This window comes from Apus apus, chromosome 3, assembly GCF_020740795.1.
Source record: "Apus apus isolate bApuApu2 chromosome 3, bApuApu2.pri.cur, whole genome shotgun sequence".
Lineage (NCBI taxonomy): Eukaryota > Metazoa > Chordata > Aves > Apodiformes > Apodidae > Apus > Apus apus.
Window position 1 is genome coordinate 51,210,226 of NC_067284.1, and position 27,231 is coordinate 51,237,456.

General features: G+C 39.0%; 1 protein-coding gene across 7 annotated transcripts in view; it reads left to right on the forward strand.

The window, feature by feature from the left end:
• The window catches only part of MACROD2 (mono-ADP ribosylhydrolase 2), an 890,240-nt gene that overhangs the window by 610,839 nt on the left and 252,170 nt on the right, over window positions 1–27,231 (forward strand). For all 7 annotated transcript variants that reach the window (XM_051613308.1, XM_051613312.1, XM_051613309.1 and 4 more), the window contains one exon: window positions 9,305–9,378. In XM_051613308.1, coding sequence (XP_051469268.1) covers window positions 9,305–9,378 — 74 coding nt within the window. The remainder of the gene's footprint in view (window positions 1–9,304; window positions 9,379–27,231) is intronic.

A 27,231-nucleotide genomic window follows, 5' to 3' on the forward strand; every position in this document is an offset into this window, starting at 1 on the left:
GTTTTAAATTTCAAGTTTTCCTTATCTTTGCTATAAACTGTTTTTTGCATTAATCCAATCCCTAAAACTCTTTCTAATAATATTTCTCCTTTTGTGTATATTGCTGTGATATCAGGTAGCAGAACAAAGTTTTCAGTACAGCACTGCGAGGAAGTTTGAATAGTTGTGGTTGGCTTCCATGTAATTTTTCTTCACAAAGTTGCTGCAATACAGCCTGAAATGAAGTTATGCATTTAGAGTAGATTGGCTGGTTGTTGATACATCCAGTAGCATAAAATCAAATAAGGTGCACTATGACCCTTGCTGTATAAAAAGAAGGATATGTATTTTCAGATGGAGCTAACTCTTTGCTGGGCAAATGACTTACAGAAATTAAACAGCATCTAAGCAAGAAGGAGAAAATACTCTTAAAAAATTAAAGCAGAAAACGTTGAGATAGTGCAATGATGTGTCAAGTGAAGCATCCTCTACAAGCACTTGTTTTAGCAGCATTCACGTAGTGGGTGTTGAAAGTAGGATGAAGTGCCCTATGGTACAGTGAAGAACTGGAGCCATTAAGCATAAAAATTACAATCTTCAGATTTCTTCCTCATCCCCTTCCTTCAAAGTGTAGTCGTGTTTTTGGACTCTAGATTTTCAGGAAATACTTCAGTTTTGAGCGGTTGTAAATTTCTTGAATACAATAGTTGCTGGTCTGTGTGACCCTATAGTGTGGTTTATCACTGGCTAAATGAAGAAGGGGGAAAAAAATCCAGCGTGTGAATAACAAACACAAACCAAGAATCAATAAGGTAAGTAAATCAAATATACCTCTCACAGCATCTTTCTTTTTCACCCAATCTGCCCTATAATGCATTTCTATATCAGTGTTTGGGGGAAAAAGATAAAAGATCATCTTTACATCTTTTTTTCCCTCCCCTCCCCCCCCTTTTTTTTTTCCTTCTCTACTAGGAGCAGGTATGTGTTGTTTCAGCTGATTTTCTTTATGTAGTCTTAGGAAACCTTTGATTTCCCTTAGAGAGGAGATGAGAACTGTGCTTCAGTAGAAGTAATGTCAGATTATTATTTTTTTTTTCTTGTACTCATATGGCCTTCACCAAGTACTCTGGTTTTTTTTTGATAATCCAGCTGGGTCCTTGGGTTGCAGTTGTCAGAGCAATTGAATGTCGTGGAAGGGATTTACAGGGTAGACTTGGACTGGCAACACTGGCCGTTTTTGTTACTTCATTTTTCGCTATTTCCTATGTATGTTTGATTCCTCTGAAGTTTCTGAGATTTTTTATACTGTCATCTCCCTTAATTTTGCTGTGGTAGCTTGTCTGCCCTCACAGACACATACACATGTATCCCCAGGTCCTAATGTGCTGCCTAGTCTAGTCGAAATACTGAGAGTTCCAGCGAAGCCAACAGCCCTGATACTGTTTCTGCCACATTCAGCCCTCCTCCCCAAGACTCTGTACCCCACCTTGCAGCAAGAGGCCCTGTGCTCCCTCCCTTCCCTCCTCTTGTTCCACCCCCAGTATGCTTTCCCAGCTCCCGCTGTCTGCACAAAGATCCTGTCAGCAAGAAGAAGAAAGAGCCTCTCATAGCAACTTCTTGCCATTCTCCACCTGCCCAGCCTGTAGTGGCAGATGGATTAGTAGACATCAGGGACTCCAGCAAGAAGAGACACGTTGAGAATATCTCAACTTCAAGCAAGCCTTCAATTAGAGTTTGCAATCAATTGCAAGATGCATTTCCATCAGGCTTTGTGAGGTCTAGGATCGTTGTTCCTATTGCTGAACAGCAGATCTCTGGATGCTTAGGCTTCCCTCAGTGGTTAGGGGCACTGCATGTCAGGGAAGACCTGGGATAGTGTCAGTGCAGGTTAAGCATTTTTGCCTTAGACCACATTTTTTTTAGAAAATCTACCAGTTTCTGGTGGAATTCAGATTGTGTGGATGTAGAGGGTTTTGTTTGGTTGGTTTTTATCTCTTGCAGCATTAGCAAGGCATTTCAGAAAGGTAGGATTGATTCCCCACATATTGCTTCAGCAGAGAACATCAAGGCATTTTTATTTAAATCAGTGGGTAGAACAAATACTTAACCTTGTTGGAACTATACCTACAATGAAGCCAATACCCCATTGCTGTTCAGTTCAGTGTATGATGGGAGATTTCACAGTTGACTGGTGTTTTACACTTTGTTTCAAATTACTTTTACTGTATTATGTTGCCACCCTAAAAACTTGTTTACTATATATGGATAAGTAGAAGATGAACTACTCTGCATTAAGGAGCTCATGTACACTTTGAAACCTTTTTCAATTAACATTTTTCTGTACAACACTTCTTTCTGAAATAGTTCTGGATATGGTGTATAGTGTGTTTTAAGAAGAATGATGTACTTGAGCTCAGAAACAGCTTCATTCAAGTGTCTAAAGGGCTGTGTAATTTACAAAAATGTTGCATATACACTCTCATAGGTAGATTTTATAATTGTGAAACTACCTGTGTAAGTGTATCTCTCAGTTGCATTTGCGTTCTGTATACTTTCTCTTACCATATGAGTGCTAATTGCCAGAGTAGAGAGATCTTTTCCCTTTCAGTGTTGTGGTGTTAGCTTTCTGCCGTTTCCCCTTTTATGCTCAGTTTGAAGCCTTAATGTTCCACATGGGCATTACAAATACCCTGACAGACAGCAGAGCTCCATCACATAGCACACTGAACAGCACAGCTCTGAAGCTTTCCTTCCCAGACAGTCTCTTGCTATATTTTTACAAGATGGAGAACCTGTTTATCCATTATGTGGTCCCCTTGCAAGCATACTCCCTGTAAATGCTGGAAAAAAGAATTTAACCAAAATCCTAACGTCTAATTAAAAAAAAAAAAAAAATCTGTTGATAGCTGCAGAAGAGTTAAATTCTTGCAGTTATGAGGCTCTCCTGCAGAATCCTGGTGTAATACCTTCTGCAGTAAAGTACTCACAGGGAAGCTCAAGTGTAAATGCATTTTCAGTAAAACTTCCCCACCCCCATGCTAACAAATATCAAGCAGCTCAGTAAACTTAAAATCTAATTTTTCTTTAGTGGAATCCAAAGATCAGGTAGTACAAATCTCTGTCTGCTCACATGACCTAAATAATTATTGTATATGCCTATACAATTTTATGATGTCCATGTAGTAGAGTGTGAAGTGAAGCACAGTATGAAATTGTGTTTTTTCTTGCATCATAGCCACTTTCTCGTAACTGACCTCTCTCTGACTGCAACCATAAGCTGAGTCCACGTTTACAACTTGTACAGAAAAAGTGACTGAGGGGTAGAAGAAGGTGGATTACTGTGCTGATCAGACAAGAGACCAGTGTCAGTCGGCACAGCAATGGGTGCACACTGGGCATCTTGTCTGACAAACTGAGGCTGAACCAGCCCTGTTGTCAAGAGAGCCAGTGCATGTCGGCCTGCAACTTGTCTTGGATTTGCTGACTTGCATGAGGTTTAAAATGTGCCAGGATTAATCCTGGTTGACTTAACCAGGGATCAAAGTTACCCATTGCATTTCTGTGAATGAAGAAGGGAACTCTCCATTGTTTCAATATTGTACCTGCTTTGTGTCACTGCATCACAGCAGTGACATTCTGTTTCTTGGATTACTTGCAAGATGCTTATTTTGAGTTTCTTTATTAACCATCTTCTACCAGCTGCCTCTTTATCATGTCGGCAATTGAATGCAATTGGCAATCATTCTTCAGGAACTGGATGTGTTTTCCTCTTGCTGCTGAATTTTTCACTTGAGGAAAATGAAAAGGCATGTTCCTTGCTTGAGAGGAATTGAGAGACATATAAGAATTTCTTCAGAAGAATGATTTTGTTTATGCATTTAGAAAATGTCTCATTTTTCTTTCTTTCATATGCATGCTAATTAATTACTTTAGCACAGTGTACAAGGAATACAGTGAATATGTGCAGCTTTGTTTCCTGGGGTAACTAGGGTAACAGAAAGGTTACTGGCTCTTCATAGTACTTAATTTCACTGTCTTTCTAAGAGTTACTTTTTGAGTGGACAGCAAATAAGGTTTTCTCTGGCTGAATGAGTTCAATAAGGCAAGGTAGGCTATTTAGCAGAAGATTCATGGCTCTGCTCTTTGGTCTTCAATGCAGCTGATCCAGATGAGGGCACTTTTTTCCAGATTGCAAGAGTCCACAAAAATTATCAACCTAACAGCTTGTCAGCTTGTTTACTCAATCACCATGTGACCATGGTTATATTAAAAAAAAAAAAAAAAAAAAAAAAAAAAAAAAAAAAAGCTCAAAAATACCAGCAACTTAAGCTTGTTAGTAGAATAGTGCCATATCTGCTTCTAAGGAGGCCACATTTAGCATGGTAATGGGAATCAACCCAGCATGAGCCAATTCATTTTGACTACTAAAATACGTCTTTGACAAGATGATTATATGGGATCAGTTGCAAGATTATAGTTTCACAACTGAAGGGCGAGTGAATGTATTGAGCAACCCCACCTCAGGCACATTGGGCTGTGTATCTCATTTGTTTTCTTTTTTGTCATAAAGTGATAAGGCTGAAGTGTTATGGTTCGTGTCTTATCGATAGCTCGCCTTAACCCACGTGACCATCATGAAGCACGTTATCCATGTCTGTTGTGATTCAGAAAGCATTTGTAGCATCAATAACAATGCTGAGTTTCAGAATATATATGGAAGAAATGGTTAGTGCCTTTTCCTTTTTCTCTCTCTCTCTTTCGTTTCCTTTTTTTAAAAAAACAAACCTGGAAAATGTCTTTATTTTCAACACCATCTGTTGCTGATAATTCCCACATAGCAAATACTTGATGAATGGTGGAAATAACCTGTCATACTGCAGAGGGGGCCTTCGGTACACTTCCATAGTTTGAAAATGTGACTGTTGGGCTACTATTTGAAGAGCATCCTTTACATATTATTAAACATAATTGACAATTATATAAACTAAATAAATGGAAGCTACTATATTTTGACAGTCATGTTGATAAAACAATGGGACTCCGTTTTGAATTTGAAACATGAGAACAGTCTGTGAGCTGTTGCATCTTGATATATGCACAAGCATGCCAGTGTAGATACTTTCTGAGAAAGTATGAGCAACACATAATGAGTATTTGTGTTGATGTACATTTGGTTCTTTTCATGATTTGTTTCAAAATGAAGCCATTACAACTGGCAAATAAGAATATTAAGATTGTGATGTGCTTTTCAGAAATCAGAGCGAAAGAAACATATTTTAAATGAATGAAAACCTGTCTAGCATTTTGTCTGTGATAACAAACAAAGATGCAGACCTTTTTTACCAGGATGAGTTGATTTACGGAAAATATTAAGCATCTTGGTTAAACTGACAAATTGTAACACCCCTGCAGCTACTGAAGTGATTTTCTGGATTGACATTTGCTTGTTAATATTATAACCTAACATATAATCTGTTATCATCATCTTCAGCTGTATAATATTAGAGGTTGATTATTTAGTACTTATGCTTTGTTAATGGGCTTTTCATGGGGAGGTGGCATTACCTGATTCTAAGTTAGACATTTTTAATAAGATGCAGCATTGGATTGAACACAGTAAAAGAGATAAAGGTACCAGCATCTCCATGCTATTTGGGAGTCCCTTTAATAGATTTCTATTAATTTTATCTCTCAAAGTCCATTTTGCACTGTTATTCATTCAAGAACTTCTAGTAAACATTTTTCAGATATTTGCATAGACAAATAAGGCATACAGTAATAGACACAGTAGTGTGAATGTTTCTCTGCTACATCTCCCAAGCACAAAGAGCTGAGCATTTACACTGGAGTGTCTAACAAGAGGGAATTCATCGCATATTTTCTGTAGTTTTACATTCTCGCCATTTGCTTTCCAGGGAATAAATACAAAATGTAAGGGGAACTTCAACATTTATCTCTACAATTACTAGTTCCTCTGTTCTCCATACTCTTCTCATAAACAGCACGTTCATTTATTATCAAATATTTCAACATAACTCTGTCAGATCTTATCATGGCTTTTCTGTAAAATTATAACCATGATGACTGTGATTACTTGCGCAGTGTGCAGCTTGTTCCAGCAGCCATTTTTCAGGTCGTTGCAATTTCCAAGAATAAGGTGGCAAAGTCATAGAAAGAGGTGCAGAAGCTCTTCAGTTTGAAGACCTTTAAAGGCTTTTCATAGGCTGTTGCTGTGGCTAGTACCTGTGGCAAGGACATACCAAAAGCAGTGGAGTTTAGATGAGGTATTTTTATGTGATGTTACTAGGATGGGGTTTTTTAGGGGAGTCTATGAAGGCATAGTCATTCATCTTAGGGAGTGAATGTAATAGTATATACATCTACTACCAACATGCAAAGAGGAGAGGAAGTTTCTAAGTTGAGCTTGTGGCTTGACTGGTGCTGGTACTCAAATCAGTGTTAAAGCTGGCATTCACTTTTCTAAAGGCATATATAAAGGCAGCTGTCCTGTCCAGAGTGACATTTTAGCTGTGAAGCAACTGGGCAAAGACATGAGAGCTTTTGTGACAGTTGCCAAGCCAAAATACTGGCTTTGCCACTGGAGAATGTCAGCTCAGCCCAAGTTAAAGGCCTGTGGGTGAGTGGGTACAGGTTTCACCCCATACCTATCCATGACATATGACCTCTTTCTCTGCCAAATAAACCCAGTCGAGTCCTAGAGAGGACTGTGTTTGCCCGTACCTTACAGCTAAGGCATCTTTGCCTTTTAGTGCCCTTGTTCTGTTCAGTATTCTGGAGAAGCGCTCACTGCAGTAACATGGGCCAGTGTCACTCTTATTACTTTACCTGTTTTATCTTTTGTGAAATTGAGCCTTTAGCCAGAATTGCCTGAGCTGCTGCTCCAGCAGTCGGTTAACTGTGAGGCTCCTCGAGCTCATTTCTCTCAAGTAATTTGATTCCCACGTGCTCCCTGAGATTGCTTTTTTGCTGAAAGGAAAGTGGAAAGGGGGAATGGGTGTGTGTATGAGAGCTGGCCAGAAATGTTATGGCAGACAAATGTAGCTTAGACATAAAAACAATGCAAAAATATGTTTAAAAAGATCCCGTTTCACTTCATCTCCTTTTAACCCAGTCCTATAAAACAATATTTTTTTTCTGTTTGAGAATCAGAGACACAGGGTCTTTTGTGCTGATGCCAGGTATGGAACAGGGGGATAAATTCCATCCTGCTCCTGCTTAAAGCTAATAAGGTAATCTTTTCATTAAAATTATTAAAAATCTGTATAAAATACTAATTTTGTTTTTTTTTCCCCTTTGATACCTGATCATAAAAAGCATCTATGGATTTCACACTATTATCTGAAATCATACACAGAATTCAAGGCTTTTTTGTTTTGGTTGCTGAACTACTCCCTTTACACTGTGGTTCCTTAGGAGTAGTTGAACTCCAGTTTTCTAGATATGCTTCTATTTAAGATTGGTTAGTAGGGCAGCAATTTTCTAAATGATGTACAATTTATAAAGAGATTCTATAAAATCGCCAGTGCTTTATCGCAGTTTTGGGCAAATACCCTGCTGCAAGGGAGTGAACAATAAGCCTGCGAAGTTAAATCTTGTTGGAAGGAGAATTGTTCTAAAATAAACCATTCAGTGTGTAAACAACAGTGTATCACTTGTCTGAAATATGTGTTTCTCCCTCTGCATGGTCTTCATTGTATGTCCAGGCAGATCTACAACACTCAGGGTACAGAACTTCTGTTACAAAGTCCTTGTTTGTTAGATAGCATATATCTAATTTAAGCAGACGGTCTGCTTAGAGGTCTGTTATTTTGCATGATGAAAATGTGAGGCTGTTGGAAGTCCCTGCTTTGGGTTTCATTAGTGTTCATTAGTTTGTGTCATAAGACATATGCTTTGACGAGATCAGCAGCATTATTAAATGTCATAAGAATTTCTTTTCCCAGCAGCAGCACAAGTATCCACAGTAACACTTGCAGGTTCTTCGCTAATTTTCTGTCTGGCAAAAAAGTATCTGAAAACATTTTAAAATATGCTTCATTGAGAAGTGTATGCAAAGGATGCACATGCTAAATGTCAGCATTACTCAAATATTGACTATATGACTTGCTACTTTTGCTGGATAGTTGTCACCCATCACTTCAAAACAGTGCACATGCTGCTGGACAAAATCCTTGCAGAGTCAAGTTAGAAGGAGTAATGTTTTGGGGATTTGATTCGTCAGTGCACAAGTTCTGAAAAAGGGCTAAAGCAGGTATGAGTTTGGAGGATAATGTGCGAGGTCAAAAAGCTGGATACACCTACTAATTTTTGCAGCATTTGCATTTTCATTTATGGTGTGAGGGTGATGTATGATGTACAGAGACTCTATGTATGCAGCTGTGCGCCAAATTCCACTACGGTTTCTGTTGAGCTGCGCTGCTTTCTTGTACGCTGTGCCTACAGCTCCACCTCTTCAAAGACTCTTCTATTAATCTAACCTACTGAGAGCTATTCATACTGCTTATGGGTTTTTATTTTTAAATCCTCACAAAAATGATTTGCTGCCCCCAAGTTAGGAATTTAAAGGAAAATTAAATTGAGGCTGCCTAAATAATGAAAGCATCTTTAGATTTGATAGATAGAGACCATCAAAGCAAAAAGTCTGTATCCCTGGAAAGATTTCTGACATTGTTTAATGCTGGGGGGAGTTACTATTGCTAGTATATCATGCAGCATAAGGCTTGAAATTCATATGCTTAGGCTTCATGAATGCCTAATTTCCAAAGTTGTTAATTATTTTTTAGGTAATAAATTAAGAGAGTTCTAACTCGAACATTTTTATCCTTATATGGCCTATAGTGTTGGGGCCATAGTGTTGTATAGTTTTACTGACAGATAGATTAAAGAAAGCAAGCCTTAAGAAATGCCTGAATTTTTCTTGTATGCCATGAAATATAAGCTTAGTATTTGTTTCTGTGATGTATGTGTTATATTGTTGCCTGCCTGGTATGACACATGTATAGCTCTCTATTTTATCTACTTCCTTTGACCTTTGGAGCTTTCCTAACTAGAGTTTAAAGAAAAAAATATTAAAAAAAATCCAATAACCTATCACTGGCCCTATTTTCAATTTGTTTAGCTGGGAAAAAAAAAAAAGTAATTTGTGTCACCTAAAACCTTTATACCAGTCTGTAAAGACAGGAGTTGACCAATTCTGATCTCAAAGAACCCCAAAAAGTAGGCAAAAAAAAGTTCCAGATTTTTTTCTTCTTATGAATGTAAAAAAATGTGCCTTTTATTTATCTGTTGTTTCTTCTGTCTTTAGGTTTTCCAAATGAGCCTGCTGCTGTCATTGCCCTAAACACTACTAAGGAATGGTTAAGCAAGAATCACAATGAGGTATGGAATAAAATATACATTACCCAAATTTGTTTGAGATTATGGTCTTTGGCTCCAAGACTGTCAAAAGAGTAAACATAGGCTTGAGCCTCAAAGTCTTTTGTTATTTAGTCTTAAGACCAGTGAAATTGGGTCAGGAAAATACAGGCGAAGGAAGAGTGCTATATTTAAAAGCAACACTGGAGTTGAAGGGAAATACCTTTGTTTGAAACCATACTGTGTGTTTCCTCTACATTATAATCTTTCCTGGCAAAGTAGAAGACTGTTCTCTTCCTCAGCTGCTTCTGAGCGTCAGAGTTTTTGTGTAATAATGAGGAGATTCTTGGAAAGGAAATGTATATAACAGTTGTCAGTGGAAACAGCCACCAAAGGTCAGTGGTGTTCCAGGGGTCACTTTACAGTAAAGAGCTATATGATAGTATTTTCTATTTTCATTATTTTTTGGGTTGCTTACAGTTAAGCGATCATTTTCCTTGGAACACTCACTAAATACGTGATACTACTGTGAATTTTTACAGGACTGGTCTTCTTCCAGTGACAATATAATGGTGATTATTTTTACAAGACAAAAAAAAAATGCTTTCAACAGAATGATCTCCGTAGCTCCCTGTTCCAGTTTGTCATTTTCTGGTTTGAGTTCTTAGCAGGCTGATAATTCCTAGTGTTGAATGGGAGAAATGCAACAGAGAAGTGACAGAGCAAATAAAATAGTCATGTCTTAAACCGAAGATATGCCTGTTTCCTCGTGATGACAGCCAGCAGATTTTAGACAGCTGGAGTTGTTAAGTATTTTTGTCTGAAAATACTTTACAAAGCATCCAGTGGAGAAGCAGTGGGTTCAGGGACATAATTAGTAGTGTTTTTCTTCTAGCAATATATTCAGAGGGCCTTTCTGTCACAAGAATCTGATACATGAGGGTATGAATTTAGCAGTGTTATGTGGTTTGTTTTGGTTTTTTTACCAGCTTTGAATTGAAAAGAAACACTATGTTGAGATTTGAATGGTAAGCTGATGTTTTCAAACCCAAAGCTATGCTAAGGGCTGCATACATGTTTGGACACTGGTTCTTTGCAGCACTGAGCATTTGGTAGCTTCCTGTGACTTAGAGATCTGTGTCGTGAATAATGTATTTTGGTTAGACGGTCTTTATTAACACAACAGGTGCCTAGGTGTCAACACCAAGGGAAGACAGGGCGGGAGGTGTCATATTGGGGGTCTGCTATAGGCCACCAGACTAAGATGGCCTTGTTAAAGAGGCCTTCTACAGGCAGATAAGAGCAGCCTCATGCTTACATGCCTTGGTCCTCATGTGGGAGTTCAACCACCCCAGTATCTGCTGGAGGGGCAACACAGCAAAGCATCAACAATCCAGCAAGTTCCTGGACTGCATTGATGACAACTTCCTCCTCCAAATAGTAGACAAACCAACAAGAAAAGGTGCTTTGCTGGACCTTGTTCTCAGAGATGGGGTGGTTGATGATGTAATACTTAATGGGAGACTAAGCTGTAACAGCCATGACATGGTCAAAATCAGGATCCTTAGGGCAGCAAGGAAGGAAGTTTACTATCTTCAATTTCATGAGAGCAGGTTGGGGTCTCTTCAAGGATCTGCTTGGTGTAGGGTACCATGGGACAAAGCCCTGCAGGGGAGCCAAGGAAAGCTGGTCCATATTCAAGGATCACTTCCTCCATGCCCAGGAGCAAAGTACTCCAGTGAAGAGGAAAGCAAGCAGGCGAGCCAGGAGGCCTGAATGGATGAGCAAGGAGCTTCTCCACACAGCTAAATGTAAAAACAAGGTATACAGAGAGTGGAAGCAGGGCCAGGTATCCTGGGGGGAGTACAGACAAGTTGTCAGAGAAGCAAGGGATCAGGTAAGGAAGGCCAAAGTACAGATAGAATTGGACCAGTCTCACCTCGGTGCCTGGCAACATCATGGAGCAGAAGGCTCTGCTAAGGCACATGAAAAGCAAAAGGGTGATTGGTGACAGCCACCAATGGCTTCACTGAGGGCAAATCCTGCCTGACTAATTTGGTGGCCTTCTACAATGGGGTCATGGTTTCAGTGGACAAAGGAAGAGAAACTGACATCACATGCCTGGACCTGTGCAAAGCTTTTTGCACAACATCCTGGTATTGAAACTGGAACATTATGGATTTGCCAGGTTCAACTACAAACACTGAATATGCTTGATTCCTCCTTTTTCTCTCTCCATAAGAAATTCCCTTCTAATTCTTGGACTTCTTGGCTGCCTAGCTCTAGACCTCCTGTTTTGCTCTCCCTGCAAACTCCAATTTAATCTGAATTATTTTTTATAAAAGTAGCTTACAATGGATAGTGAAAGGAGCCCAGGCTGTCCTGAGTGATTGCGAAACAATTAAAAGTTATCCTACTGAGTTTACATCACAGCTATTTTTCAAATGTGGACTAGTATAGCTAATAGTTGTTACATGTTTCCTAACATCCTGAATTCCAAACTCACCAAACTGAGGTCTCATGCTGTTTGATGAAGTTGAAGACATATATGTGATGCATTTGATGCAATTATTACATATCAGTGAATACAATGGTTCAGAGCTCATTCCCAAGGTTAATTTTCAAAGGAAGTGGAGTACTGGATTTCAGACAAGGTACGTTTAAGGGTTTACTTATCCATAGCTCTGTACTTTCTTCTACAAAGCTTCTCCTTTTTGTAAGGATTTTCTGCAATCTGCTTGCTTGAATTTTAGGCTCTGGCATACTAGCATGTTTTACATGTAATAAATAGGTCAGCAGCAGCTAAGTAAAAATACTCATCAATTCAACTGAAGGTAGCAGTAACTTCTACAGTGAAAGGCATCTTTTTGAAGCACACAGTTGTTGGGTTGATGGGGTTAGCAACATAGTTCATCTGGTTTGAATGAACTGACATAGATCTGTGCCAGGTGTCAATCTGGTCTCTTATATATTGTGTGCATTTACTCCCTTGGGTTAGGTTTTGGGCTTTGAGTAATTATGCTATACATCACCCAAACTTTTCCCAAAAGTATCTCGTTGTACAGCAAAGAAAATGAAAGGGACTTTCTGTGTCTCAACAACGTAGTCTCCTCTTACTGCAGATAGCCATATGATATAGTCCTTTCTGTAAACTTCTGTTGTAAAGATAGAGCAACTCCCACTACACCCAATGAATATTTAAGTTCTCATGTCCTAGTCCAGGAGCAAAACCTTTAATGGTTGGCCACGAGGCCAGCTTTTCAGAGGCCTGCCTATGTTTCACTCCTGTTATCACTAATCAGAACCACTCCTCTGACACTGGCTGCACTGTCAAAATGAGTCAGCGTGTCCTGCTAACAGCCTCTCCTGAATGAAAGAGGCCTCCTGCACTTGACTGTGCAAGAGTTCAATCAATCAAAGTCAGCTTCTTCCCTTCATTCCTTCTTGTGCAATCTGCTTTGCCTTTGAGAAATCCTGTCTAGGTTCTGCTCCTTTAGTCCTAAAGATATTTGGTGGCCAGTTATCCTCCAGTAATGTCTGATACTGGTTGCCCTAAGATCTCAAACACTTGGACCGTAGAATGTGAATTGATTGAATGAATGCAAGAAGTATAACTGTCTCACTAGGGAATTTGCCTACATAGAAATACACTTGGCAAAAACAGGTGGGTAAGTAAAATGGAAACCTGACAAATTTCTAAGTCTTTTGTTGTGCTCTGCAGCAGCAGTTTCTTATCTGCCTTCCTGCATCCCAGGAAACTGTGACAAATTTGTGAAAGATAAGGCAATATTGTTTTCTGCTCTCTACCTTCCTGCAGTACTTCTCTCCTTTGATGCTGTAATGAAGATTTTATCCACACTAATATTAATTCAAAATATAGGTAAATTGTTGGCTATATTCCTTAGTCAGCCTCAGGTCTGAAAATACAACCTAAATTACCCCATTCTTGCCAGCTGTGTTAGAGTCCTACGAAGTACTCTGTCACAGTATTTACCGAAAAGTGATTTACATTTAATAAAAGGTTTTCTTATTCAAGTCCATTGTTGTGCTCGACCCCTCAGGTGTTTGCATAAAATCTTATTAGCATGCTTAACTCCGATGTCTCTCAGATGAATGTCTCATTACCATGCAAATGGAGTTAGCTTCTTTCTGAGGTTAATTGTTACAAAGCAACACAGAGAGAGATCTATTGTAATTTACTGAACACAGAACACCAGCTAGGCAGGGCATCAGCCATCATAGTCTAGCAGCCCAAAACTTAACTACATGGAGTCCACTAGGGAAAAACAACAGTAATGTAAGTAGTGGTTTGGACTTAGTTGTATGTAACACACAGGACTGTTCTGGTCTTGAAATGCAACTCAGTCAAACTAATTTCTGGCCATGTTTTAAACCAAAGTCTGCTGAGTGGCAGCCAGAGGGCAAATCTAGTTTAGAAGCTGGTAAATGGTGTTGTACCCTTAGCATAGAAATCCCTTGGAGCAAACACACAAGAACGGCCACAGTCAGCAGTACTAGGTTAATTTACTGCAGACCACCTAGGCTATCTCTTTAGCAAACTGCATTTTCACATTTCACAAAGTGTTTAAAAGTTTAGTAGAAATCTTCAGTCCACAAAATAGAATTGGATCCCATCCTTTACAAAATTATACACTGGCATTAATTTAAAAATGCACATTAAGCTCTTTGAATCAGAGAATCACAGAATCTTAGGGGTTGGAAGGGACCTTGAAAGATAATCTAGTCCAACCCCCTTGCCAGAGCAGGATCACCTAGGTTCAGAATGTTTCTTTCTGGCATAATTTGAGATACTGCCATCTGATTTCCCATAATGACATCACAAAAGAATTGTATCATCTTTTAATACTGGACTGTCTATGTTTTCGGGGGTGGTGGGGAGAGTGTTGTGTTTGAGTTTGTTGTGGTGAGTATCTTCGAACATTTGTGATGTTAGAAATTGTTATTTGCTTTTACTTCAGTACCATGCTGTTTCTCAAAAGGGTGAAAAATAAAAAATGCTCTGTGTATGCCTTACCTTATGTCACTGACATGAAAAGCCTCAGGACTTTTTCACTGCTCAAGACTTTAATTTAACAGCACATTTAGTTCAAAGTATTGTTCTTTCTCTTGCACAGTGTCTTACAACATTTATTACGCACCCCAGTAGAAGAACAAACAGGGAAGTGCAATTGCAATATATGTTCTATTGAAATAACTGATGCAGATTAAAAGCACATAGATGGAAAATAAATCAACAAATTCCTGATTCCTTTTCATTTGAATCACTACTGAAGAGATTATTTTTTTCTCATTTTGCCTGAATGGTATTTAGATCCCATGGTATTTAGATCCCTGTATTTCAGCAAGTAGTTATGCATCATCCCACTGCCAAAAAATATTTCTACATTTCCAGCAAAACAGAATAAGCAAAATCCTGGTATGGTTGAAATTAGTGGAACTCTGGTTTTGAGGATCAGGGGTGGGGACAGGTTCACTTTTGCTATACTTTTCATGGCAAAAAATTTCAGAAGGAAACACCTGGTTTGTCAAGTTAAACACACCACAACATGGGAGCCATGCACTTGTGCTTCATTTTGAACTTTGCTTCATCCAAATAACAATATTTTCCTCTACTGAGGTAGTTAAAGTGAAATTTCCTCTCCTGTTCACATCTCCATATGCATGTGTTCCTTGGTGGTATGCAGGGATTGGCCTTGCCCTCACCAGCAGGAGCTGTGGGCATATGAGAGAGGTGAGGAAACTCTTCCTGAATGGGGACTGTGGATATGACAGGAAGGACTTTCATCCTGCTGATAAAAGCAATTGATTTTCTAAGGATGGGGAGAGCCTGTATCCCTCCTCAGAGTAGAGAGTTTGGAACCTGATGATATTTAAGGTCCCTTCCAACCTTCACCATTCTATGAATTTATGTAGGAATTTAAGGAAAGGAAGATCTGTGTTAAGAAAGCAGAGCTTCATGGGTTATGCTGTTTTTCTTGTCCTCGAGGAGCTTTTCACCCTGATTGGTGTCTCCTGGTCAGGAAGGGCCAGAGCAGGACAGTGAGGAAGCAGCTTCCTCTAGTGTAAGAAGCAGCTGAGAGGTTCAGCAGGACTTAAACCAGCTGTACTCTGTTTGCCGCCTGGAAAGCCACTGCCTGGGAGGACAGAGAAAAGGGATTTGCCACTATTGCCACAAGGCAGGGTAGTGTATGTTTGCCTCAGTGAGATTTTAAGAACACTAGGGCTTTATTTTAGGATCAACTAACATGACAGCACCTTTGTGTCATGTGCAGCTCTCTACAGGTAAGTGTGGCATTCCATGGCATCCATTTGGGTACCACCTTAGTCTGGCTGTATCTATGCTATGCAGTGTTATATTGTGTAGGCATATACCAAGGAGGTGTAGGACAGCAGGGTGGGACCATTTCTGATGTCTCTCCCTGCAAAATCGGGTCAGGCAGCTAATAAATAGTTGCTTTTACCTCCTGAGCCCATGAAAATATCAGGGCAACCCAATTTTGATTTTTCTGCAGGCTGCTTGCCTGAAAGATCATTTTATTATTAATTTTTAAAAAATAAGTTCTCTTCCTCCCTCCCTTTGGTGGTCTCAGCGACCTAATTTTGGCTCTTTGTTCTTCAGAGACAATTAAATGAAGTGGCATCTTGAGATGAGGTCTTGTCTTTATCTCTAGAGAAGGATGCAGATGGAGACAGTGTGTCTTGGAAAACGTTGTCTGATGCAGATTCCTTTAATGAAACCTCAGTTTATATTCCCTTGGGCAAAGCAAATAAGTTTCTGCATTTATTACAAAAAGGAGTGGAGTAACTAGCTCACAATATTTAGTTAATGAAAGCAAATATTTAAAAAAAAAAAAAATGCAAACAACTCCCCCTTAGATAGTATTACTTTTGGTTTTGCTTGAGTAGTTTTGATGCTTATAGTTTTACAGTTGTCAACAAAACTCTATGCATAATTTTGAAAAAAATAGTATATATTTATGCCTAAGGTGATATCTTTTATGACAAGTTTGGGCCTGTGGTGACATGTATTTATTTTAGAGTGTATTTATTACTCAGAAATAAAGCTCTGAAAATACAGGTTTCGATTGAAGCCACTGACAGCTCCTCAAGGACAGTAAGGGTGCTGATAAAAATTCAGGCGGCTATTTTGGTAGCTCTTATATGCCAGTATCATTTGATTAACATAATCTCCTCCCCTCCCCCAGCACCGTTCTCCTGGGTAGGTTAAAAAATGATCTCCTTTCTATTTCTACATTCTAATTAGGTGGTAATCATATGCTGCTCTGATTGAAATGAAAATCAGCCATCATGCCACTGTCATCTAGCTGAAGTCGAGGAAAAAAATGCTTTTCAACTTGTACAAAATTAAAATGATTTACTGGCTCTGTGTAGCTGCTCTCTCCCTGGGCTCAAAGAGATTCAGAGCTGTCCCCAAAGCCCAAACCTAACTATCATCCCAAAAGGCAAGTCATTTTCTGAACTGATAAGTAAGCTGCCAAGGCAGCAGTGCTTTCTTACATGTTCTTCAGACTACTATTCAGGTAGAAGCCTGATAAAGCAAAGAAGACAAAGCCTGTCTCCATCACGCATGATACTTTATTTATTAAACTTTAAAAGCTTTTGTTATTTTTTATACAGCTATTGAGAAAAAAGCAGGAAGGCATCCCTTGGTAGGAAATGTTAGAGCTCCTGATTGGTGTGAATATACCCTGTGACCGATGTCCCATGGGACTCAGTTGTGACCCAAATGAAAAAAGGAGGGGGAGGAGTTGAACACATGGCTTCCTGACACCCTTTCACCCAAAAATTTTTTGAGGTTCAAAGAGATCTTCTAGTCATTAGATCAGGGTTGAGATTTTTACTTGTTTCTTTGAGTTTTTCTCTTGATTTCTGCACAGTTGGAGGGGCTTGGATAGTGTAGTGACCTGTGTGAACAGACCTTAAAAATAAATAAAAACATTGTTGCTTTTCTGTTACTTCTTGCACGACAAAAAAAAAAAAAAACACAACAACAAAACCATTATAAAATCAGTTTGTTTCAGTATTGCCTGCCAGCCATAAATCCCAAAAATTTCAACTGGCCTGTCAAATCAGCCCAAAGCAGTTGATGTCCAGCCTTCACTCTGGGAAGATTCAGTTGTTGTTATTACCCTTCCGGATGCTCTTGTCTTTAAATTGCCTTGTCTTCCTCACCCCATGGGTATGTAGGAATAAATAAATGAGGAACTGCAATCCATGTGGTTGTAGCGAGATACATGGGTAAAATACTTAATGAGTAACAGAGGAATCGATGTTACAATCTTTATTTTGCTTCTGAGCCCTTCATTTTAATAAGTCTGTTGTGATTTAAGTTTTGCTGTACTTTCATGCCTGTCTGAACTATATCTGTGGATTACAGCTGGACCTTAGCAGGAATTGAGCTAAGATTGGGTAAGAAGGTTTGTCTTTGACTCTATGGAGGTTTGCAAGGAGGCCCTCATTATGAAGGCAGAGTTTTGGGAGACTTGCTGTGGAAGCTGCCTGTAGATGATGAACATGGCCAGGCAGTCACCAGCAGCAGATAAGCCATGTGGCCAGCTCAATTCTGTCCATGATGCCAGTCAGCCACCCAGGCCTCATCAAGGTGCTGGCAGAAACCAGGGGAAGAGTCCCTTTGGCACAAGCCCTGGGCAGGGAGCCCAGTGCCCAGCCCTCTACTCCACAGCTGGCAGAGGATGTCTTTGCTTTGGGTATTTCCATCAGCCACAGGGTTCAGTTCTCTGAACTGGCACTCGGGTGATGTGTTCTCCAGGCTTTGCAGGCCAGAAACACCAGTCCATGTGACCTGGGCCCCTCCAAGTGCCCTGGAGGTGGCTCTGGCTGTGCAGCCCGGCATGTGCAGGAGGCAGGCATGGCTGGGGGGGACAGCTGCCAGCTGCACCGCCTGCCCAGCCGCAGCGCGCGGTGCGGAGGGAAGGGAAGCTACTCTGCTGGCATGGGCAGCCGCCCTTCCCCAGGAGCCAAGAGGACACGCTTTGTTTTGCTGGCACTTTCCTGGCATCCTGCGGAGCATACGATGTTTGCTTTTTGGTGTTCTGTTTCCAATAAACTCACGTAGCTGTTTTGGTTCTGGAAAGCTGCCACTTCTGTTTGGTTTAAATTCAGTTCTTTTGCCTACAGTTTTCCCCAAAGCAGAATGTCCAGCATGGCATGTGAGAGTAAAGATATATATACATAAAATTTATATATAATAATATTAAAAATGTATTAGGCAAATCTTATACTGGAGCAAGCATCAGCTCACCTTACAAAGGACTAAGTGGGTACAAGCCAGCTAAGTATAAAGGGAAAAAGTTATTTAGTTTTATTGTCTTCCCATCTGAGATTTTATCTGGCCAACTCCCATCATCATCTTCAAGCATGTTAGCCATCAGCAGTAGTTCACAATCATATTTCTACTAAATGAAACCTCTTGTATTCTAATAGACGAGTGCATAAAGAACAGAATGAGTTTACTGCTGCTAGACTACAGCATCTTGACATATAGTTTCAGATATACGATTCTGACATTTAATAGGTTAGGTGATATTTGCCACATACTTCATAGGTTCTGCATTATACTGTACAGGTGAAAAATGGGTTGGTCTATTATATATTAAATGACGGAACAGATGAGAAGATCACTGTGGATGTGGGGGAGCATTGACAATAGGAACCTGTGGAAACATGGGAATGATGATGGGCTTTCAAGATTCCCTGGCAATTAATACAGAAAAACTTACTTAAATTCAACTGTGAGCACAGCTTTAAGGACGTGTAGTGCCATCCTACTTAAACTTCAGGAGATATTGTGTGATTCTTTCATTTATTTGAGATTAATGAAAAAAATGGAGGATAAATTAGGTGAGCTATGAAATTCTTCAGTAGGAATAAACAGTGCTTCCTGAGAAGAATTATTAACAAAGGCTACAAAAATACTTGCTCAGGTTCTCTCCTTGCTCTTAACTTGATCTCTCAGGAGGTATGAGAGTGTAGGTGAATTATGCTAGCATAGGCTGCTTACAGCTACTAAATCTAAATTTGATTCATTTTTTGAAGTCTTATTTTTCCCTTTTTACAGTAAAAAATAGGACAAATTTATTTAGGTTTAGCAAAATAACTGGAAAGTGATCAGTGGTTAAGAAGACAAGTACTAGCTGCGGGTTAAAGCAGAATTAAGTAGGTTTTAAAGCACTATAATTCTACAGTTGAAATGAAAATTACCATGGCACAGAACACAGATTTGACTTGCAATTATGCCTTGCAAATCATAGAATGACAGACTGGTTAGGTTTGGGAGAGGCCTTAAAGATCATCCTAGTTCCACCCCCTCTGCATGGGTCAGGGACACCTCCCACTAGACCAGGTTGCTCCAAGCTCCATCCAACCTGGCCTTGAATGCTACCAGGCTGGGGCAACCACAGCTTCCCTGGGCAACCTGTTCCAGTGTCTCACCACCCTCATAGAGAAAAATTTCTTCCTAATGTCTAGCCTAAATCTATTGCCTGTTTCTCTCCACTTTGTTGTGTGTCTTAATCCTGATTCAGAAGTGCATTTTAATATTACCAAAACTGAATTTGGGATGCTTTTATGAACCAGAAGTATTGAACTTTTCTGAGCTGGTATATTTGTCTTGTCTTTGTTATTAGACTAAAAATGCCACATGCTGCCTGTACTCTGTAGTACTTCAGTTAGAGATAAAAAATCCTAAGAACCTGCTGCTCAGAACATGTTCATCCACATGATCGATGCACACTAAATCCAAGGGGACAGGGGTCTCTCTGATTTCTTCTTCTTGCAAGAAACTAGGGTCTTTCATGAACCCATCTCCAAGTATCCTGGATTTGTTGAGGAGTGAGGAAGAGATTTTTCAGTTTTCTATTCTTTTCTGGACTCTCCCATCCAGCTTTTCCACACACAAGGGACTGTGTATTTAAACCTCAATCCAGCTGCATGTTCTCTGGTTGAAGTAAAGGGTTTTATATGTGACTTTCAGCCTCTTCTGCTGCAAATTTCACTTTTCATGTAAAGTCCCTTTGGGTTTTGTAAGCCAAAAGGTTAAAAAGTGCTAGTCTTTTATTTGCATAATCAGTCTTATACTTGAGTTGAGATGTTAATGTGTAACTTCTGTTTTATTGCTAAAATACAGCATATTTGATTAATTTCATTAGTTCTTCTTACTTTCACCTTGTTTTGCAAGAGTACGTGTCAACTGTCTTTTCCATGTGTGGAAGAAGTCTTTGAACTTGCACTGCTGCTTAATGTTTTGAAGTGAATGAGCAAAATTTGCCCTAATATGAAACCAACTTATCTTATAGCACTTTGAATCCCCTGCATTTCTTCATATCCATCAGATGATCATCTCTTCCCTGTGGACATTTAAACAAACATCTTCCTTTGGGGACTGCCCACTGAAAATATGCAGTCTGTATGACGATAACCTCACGATGGGGAAATGTTTCAGAAAGCAGAACATACTATATGCTTTAGTTCTTCTGACTTTTACAGTGACTCTGTTGCCTCACTGCTCTCTGTTCCCTGTTAAAATCTTTCCCTACAGACACCATATTAAGTACATTGTAAATATTAATATTTACAAAGTAAATATATTTCCCTTCAGACAGTTGAGGCACGACTGCCCATGATTTTTGTTAGATTATATCAACATTGACACAATTTTAGATAGCATAAGTGCAATATCTAATTCATATGCATACTTAAATTTGTAGAATACCCTAGGCATTTTTTCTAGTGTAATTTTTATGGGGCATATCATATGAGAATAAAATCTCATAGTAACTCCAGGTTGCTTATGCAGGTATGCTTCTCAGGACGGGGTCTGAGTCTTCATGGAAATTTGGAAAGCGCCTGCCACTCTGTTAGTACTGGAGCTCCTTTTAGCAAGGCAGAGTTGTGTATCTAAAAACCTGCAATATCAGAGATTATCAAAGATGCTTCTCATTCAAAGCTCTAAGTGTGAATCTGGTGGGTGCACTTCTATAGACTAGCGCTCTTCTTCAAAACTCTCCTGATTTTTAGCAGAGAGAGCATTTTTGCAGTGAAAGAATTTTTACATCACAGTTGCTAACAAGGAAGGGCAGGCATTAGTATCTTTAATGATGGCAGTGTTAGTATTTGCTACAGGGGGTAGATGAAAAGTCTTGACTTCACTCCCGTCTTGAAAGTGCAAGTATTTACAGAAAATATAGTTGTATATTTACTAGCACTTGTGGCATTGTGACTGTGGTGTTTCAGATTCTGTAAGACTCACTTTGAGATGGAGATGTATGTGGGGGACAATCCCCATCATATGCAATTTATAGCCATGGTATTATAAAAATAAATCTAGCTTGTATGATGCCTCCATATAGCAGAAGCTGAGAGGGAAGTAACTAAAATTTTTCAGAGACTATTAAAAAAAATAAAGAGTTCTTTATAGGCAAGTAATAACATGTATAATTATTGCTTCAATGTCAGATTGCTCGGTGAACTGGGATTTCCATGTAAATGGTCAGTTACCTGTCTTTATTGGTAATTTATTATTACCTCCCATGTTTTGTATGTAGGAAAAATGGATCCTCCTTTGTTCCAATGAGCTAAGCCTGACAAAAGATGGCAGATGTTGAACCATGGACAACCATGAAGAGTGTGTATGTTTTTTTTCCCTTTTGGTCAGGACTAGAAATAAGCAGGAGCAAGGTAGGCTGACACTGTCTTTTAGTTAGCATATTGTGGGAACTTTAGGAGTGAAGTGCTGAGAAGCTATTTGAACCAGGTTTCTTAGTTCCCAGATAGCCTAGTTTCTGAAGGTTGCTGGTGGCAAAAATGGATTTTGGATGTCCTATATATGTAAAGCAGTTGCATAGAATAAAAATGAATTCCTGATACAGGAATCTGGCAGGTTCAGTATGTCTTGCTTTCCCCTGATTTGTACCTTCTTTCCCTTTGCATTTTTTCCCTTTAAGTCATCACTGTTCTGCCCTGAGTGAGTGGTGAACTTGTCTCTCTATATTTTGCTATATTTGCCTGGGCATTTAACTGGGTGCTTTGGATCAGGAGAGAGGAAACAAAGACTGTACCCTGGGTCTATCTTGTTTGCTGCAGCTGTTGTTCTTAGGTACCGACTTCAAGTCCAGCTGCTCCTTATTGACCCTGTGGGAAGTGACAAGTTGAATCAATTATTTCACATGCACATTCTCTGTTGGCAGGACTCTTGAGAGTTTTATAATAGCACAAATGATGTTACTTGCTAGTGCAAAAGAAAGTTACAATTGGGTGTAGCAATTAATATACAATTAGTAAGGCATTCTTTTTTCTTGCCAAGTATTTTTCTCCAGTTATTTTTAGATTTGAACTGACTGAGTAGTTAAAGATTTCTTTTCTGAAAGGAGGAGGGGAGCAGTATTTTTTTCTGCATTAGCTTTGATTTTTCCTCCTGCAGGGACACAGAGAAGCACAGACAGCTGTTATTTAAAACAGAATTGAACATGAAATGCTATCAAACCATTTACTATCTCTGAACTACAACACAGCAGTCCTATGTTTTAATGATGTATGGTTGTTTGTTATGAACTGCATTACTGCTCAAGCTTACATTTGTTTAGAAGATTTGAACATAATTAGAGTGTATGTCTAGGAACAGTCTATATGTGCCTTTTAAGGCATTTTGGTAATTTACTGTTTTTGCTGCCCAAGGTAGTGACACTGCCCAGCAGGATGCAAGGAGGGAGGGGTTGAAGCATGTTGGGCTGTGGGTGTGTTGAGATGTCAGCATTATCAGAAATGACAGCATCTGTGAGTGAAAGAAAAGAGTAATCAGAAACCCTCTTCAGCCTTTGGCACCACCACTGAGGCTGCCAACAAGGGTGTCAATTTCTGCCAACTCCTGGAGCATTTTTTTATGGTGGTGACACGTGTCATTTTGGATCTAGATCGAGCCAATCGGTGCATCTCACACCGGCCACCAAGCAGCCCCAGCTGCTCTCTGCTTTCAGACTCTCATCACCTGGGCTATGTTTGATCTAATGATGTACAAGCAAAAAAGGCTGTATATTTTAGAATAGACTCCAGGACTGTCATATCCCAGTTTTGAACTAGATTAATTAGCGCCCATGTAAGTAATGCCATATACAGTCATTTAGAGCTCTTACCTTTTTTCCAGATGTTTTATTCTAAATGCTCTAGAAAGTGTTTTGAAGGAATGTTCATTGGTTAATGAAAACATTTATGAATATAAAATGATAGATGGTGTATAATTTATGAAACTTCATCAAATTAAAATATATGAGAATTACAGGGTTATACTGGCTGGGTGGCCTCTGTGGGCTGTTGCTAAGAGAGGTCAAATTGGATCTGTGATCTTAAAACACTCCTGTACTAATTAACGTGATAGGAAAGTGTTAGAAAATGCAATATAATTATTCATAGAACTGGCTCGTAATTTCGTTTTCAGTTAGTCTTCTAGCGTGTTGCCACACCACAGTGCTTTTCTTTAATAATGAAGACATTTTGGAGAAATAGTATTAGCAGCTGGTTGACTGTAGTTAATTGACATATTACAGTATTCCAGCACATTCTGTCAGGGACTGCTGTGAATGGCTTAAAGGCTTCTAGGGGGAAATAAAGCAGAGATAACGAAAGATAAGTTATTTTAACTTAACAGTTCTCAGACTCTGTGTATCATGATTGTACAAGACAATTTACTAAAATATGTAGAGACTTTTGATTTAGAAAATAATGGTGTAAGGGACTTAAAAATTTTTATCTGTGGAAATAGCACATAAGCTTCTGTAGGAGTAGGGCAATGCACTGAGCTTTAGGATTCTTTTAAGATCTGAGTGACTAAACGACATAAATCCATTTGCTTATGGATTTAATCCAGGCTGCTTTGTCAAAAATTGAAGCAATGAATTGACAAGGAGCTTAAGAAATGAACTGTATATGTAACTGAGTCATGCTAATTACTGTCTTTCCCCCCTGCCCCCCATCCAAAGTTAACAGAGCTTAAAATGAACACATCTTTGTTTTTAGAATGAAGACTAAAGAAGAGAGCCAGAGTGAAGCTGGGGAGGTTACTTAGCAAGGCTTTCACCTCCAGCTCACTGATTCAAATCCAGACCATTTTGTTCATGTCTGAGAGCTTTTTGGCCTTTGCTCTAGTTTGGCCTGTGTAGAATGAAGTGGAGAAATGTGGCTTTGGTCCCTATCACAACTGACATGACTCTAGTTGTATTCATGAACATTATGTATTTAAAGAGTGTGATTCTGCAGTCATGGCATCCAGCTGGAGATTTTGCTTTACTCTCCAGAGAAGCTGGGATTAGGCACAAAGTAGAAAACAGCAGACTGGTGCTGATAGTTTCAAATGTTCATGGATGTATAAAGGAATTTCTTCTTAGATGTGCTTATTGAAGGAAATGGAAAGTGACTGCTTCAAAGGAACTGAGCTATTTGATCATGGAACATTTTATTGTACAGTTAATTACGTAAATAGGCTGAACTGAGATAGAGCTCTTAGTGACTTTTTAGCTGTGTGTATAATTAGATATACAGAGCTGTTTCCTTAGCTAGTGTTAGCCTGCTTAGCTCTATTTAAGTCAATTTGCATCAGCTGAGAAGCTGGATCCTGGAATTTAGGGGGAACCATTGAAGGTTTATTATACCAGCGTAACACAGAGCCAAGTTCTGTACCCTAAGGAGATTTAGGCCGAGGTGCATTAAGTAAAAAAAATGATGCCATGTTCATTTTTAAAGTAATGATGGGATAATCTCAACCTTCAGCACTTCTGTTTGAAGCTTGTTAGAACTTACAGCAATTTCATATGCAGGTGAAGAACCACCATGATGTTTTGAGGATGAACTTGCAATTTGGAAGGAAATATGTTGTGGAGAATTTTGTCTGTAGGATGTGTTCAGAAAGCAAAAAATAGCAGGCATGGGAAAGTTCGACGAGGGAGGGGAAAAAAAGAATGACCTCTAGAAAAGCATTTCTCACAGAGTAGAATAGAAAATGAAGAAATGGTAGCTGATAATGAACAACCAGGATACAATAACAGCACTCTGAATGCTCATGTTTTCCATTCTTTCAGAAGTGTTTTGCATTTGAAAAATACAGTAACTCTCAATTTACAAGCTTCCAGATTCTGATTTTAAAAGATGACACTAAAAATAACAGCTTTCCCATGTTATCAGAATTTTAGTTTGAGGCCAGTGATACTCTGATGCTTCCTACGACTGAAAACAAGGGGATCCCAAACAAGTAGAGGTCTCCTGCATTAATTAAATTATTTTCAACCAGTTAATCCTTCAAAGCTGTTCATGGATATTTTTAGCACTATAGGCCTTGGAATGCCCAGTTTCTTGCAGTCTGCTTTCATGCTCATCATTGCCAGAAACAAGGTTAACAGAAGCATTAAGAATAGTTTAGAAAATACCAATGCCTAAGTCACAGGGAGTAAAAGTCCTCTTTTGCTGAATTGACATAGATATGACTGAGAGACCTTAATTCAAGAATTACAGACTTCCTTCAGCTGAGACATTTTGTCATCAACATACATGAGGTGGTGTTTCTGTGGAGAACTTGTGTAACTTTTCTCTCAGCTCTGTGCACCCCATGAATTGCTGCTTTTCTGGCCAGGACAAGAACTGACTGGTCAGTGCTTGAGTCTGGCATTTTGTGGGGCAGTTAACACACCCACAAATAATGGCTGTTCTAATTGTGTTCCATTTGGAATAAGAATAAATATAATTCCTTATGGCATAAATAGTAAATTCTTTTGTTAGTTCCTAAATGCTGATACTTTTTAATAATCTCAGAATAGTCACACAGTTGTCAGAATTTTATTCTCATACACGGGATGGGAATGGTTCATACAACTTTTGAAATTATTTAATTTAAATTTCATAATTATGTATGGGAATTCTGTAGTATCCTACATTCCTCTGTGGTATCAAAGCAGTTTAGTTTAAAAGTTTACAATACACCTAGTGATTAATGAAGTTACAGTCATTTACCTCAGAATGAATTCTGCTTTGAAAAGATGGTTTGCCTCACTCTAATTATTTCTGTATTGTCCTTCTTTGCATCACAAGCATTTTACTGCTCTTCATCTTAACATATTAAATCCTCCTTGCTCATGCATGAATCTGGACAGCTGGATGCCACTAATGCAGCAGCTAGTGCTACCCAGTGGTCTGTAATCAACGTTCTGTTGCCACACATTAGCATCACACTGCATGCCTAAAAGGGCTAAAAATTTGATTTGTGAAGCAACAGCTGATTAGGAATAATTAACAAAAAGATTGGAGGGTGGTGGATATTGTGTAATGCTGCTTCCATCCTTTGAGCATCCAGCAAAGAGTGGCATATCTCTGATCTGTCAGTGTGAACGAAAATAGATTAACCAATATTTAAATGTTTTTATCACTAATAATTTCTCAAAGGCTGTTTAAAACCAAACACATTTAATAACATTTAAATGAAAACAGAGGTAGAAATCATCATAAACCTATAAGAAGATCAAACTTCATTTTAACAAAACATATAAATTTGTTTTTCTGCAGTGTTGAGACAACGCAACATGCAGTGATAACTATATAAAAAGTACTGTATTACTAAATGTACCTTAAATGCCTTGCTAAATGGAAAAGACTCTCACATACTGAGACTGATTTGTAAAGAGACACAGTTCATTTGGATGCAGAATAAGATATCCTGGAAAGACTGAAGTTGCAACAGGCAATCTTCAATGATTTCAGTCCAACCTGTTTGTATCTTCATAATAGGTCCGTTTCTTCAAACTGCTCCATGTGCATCATGTAGACTGGTATGCAAGACTG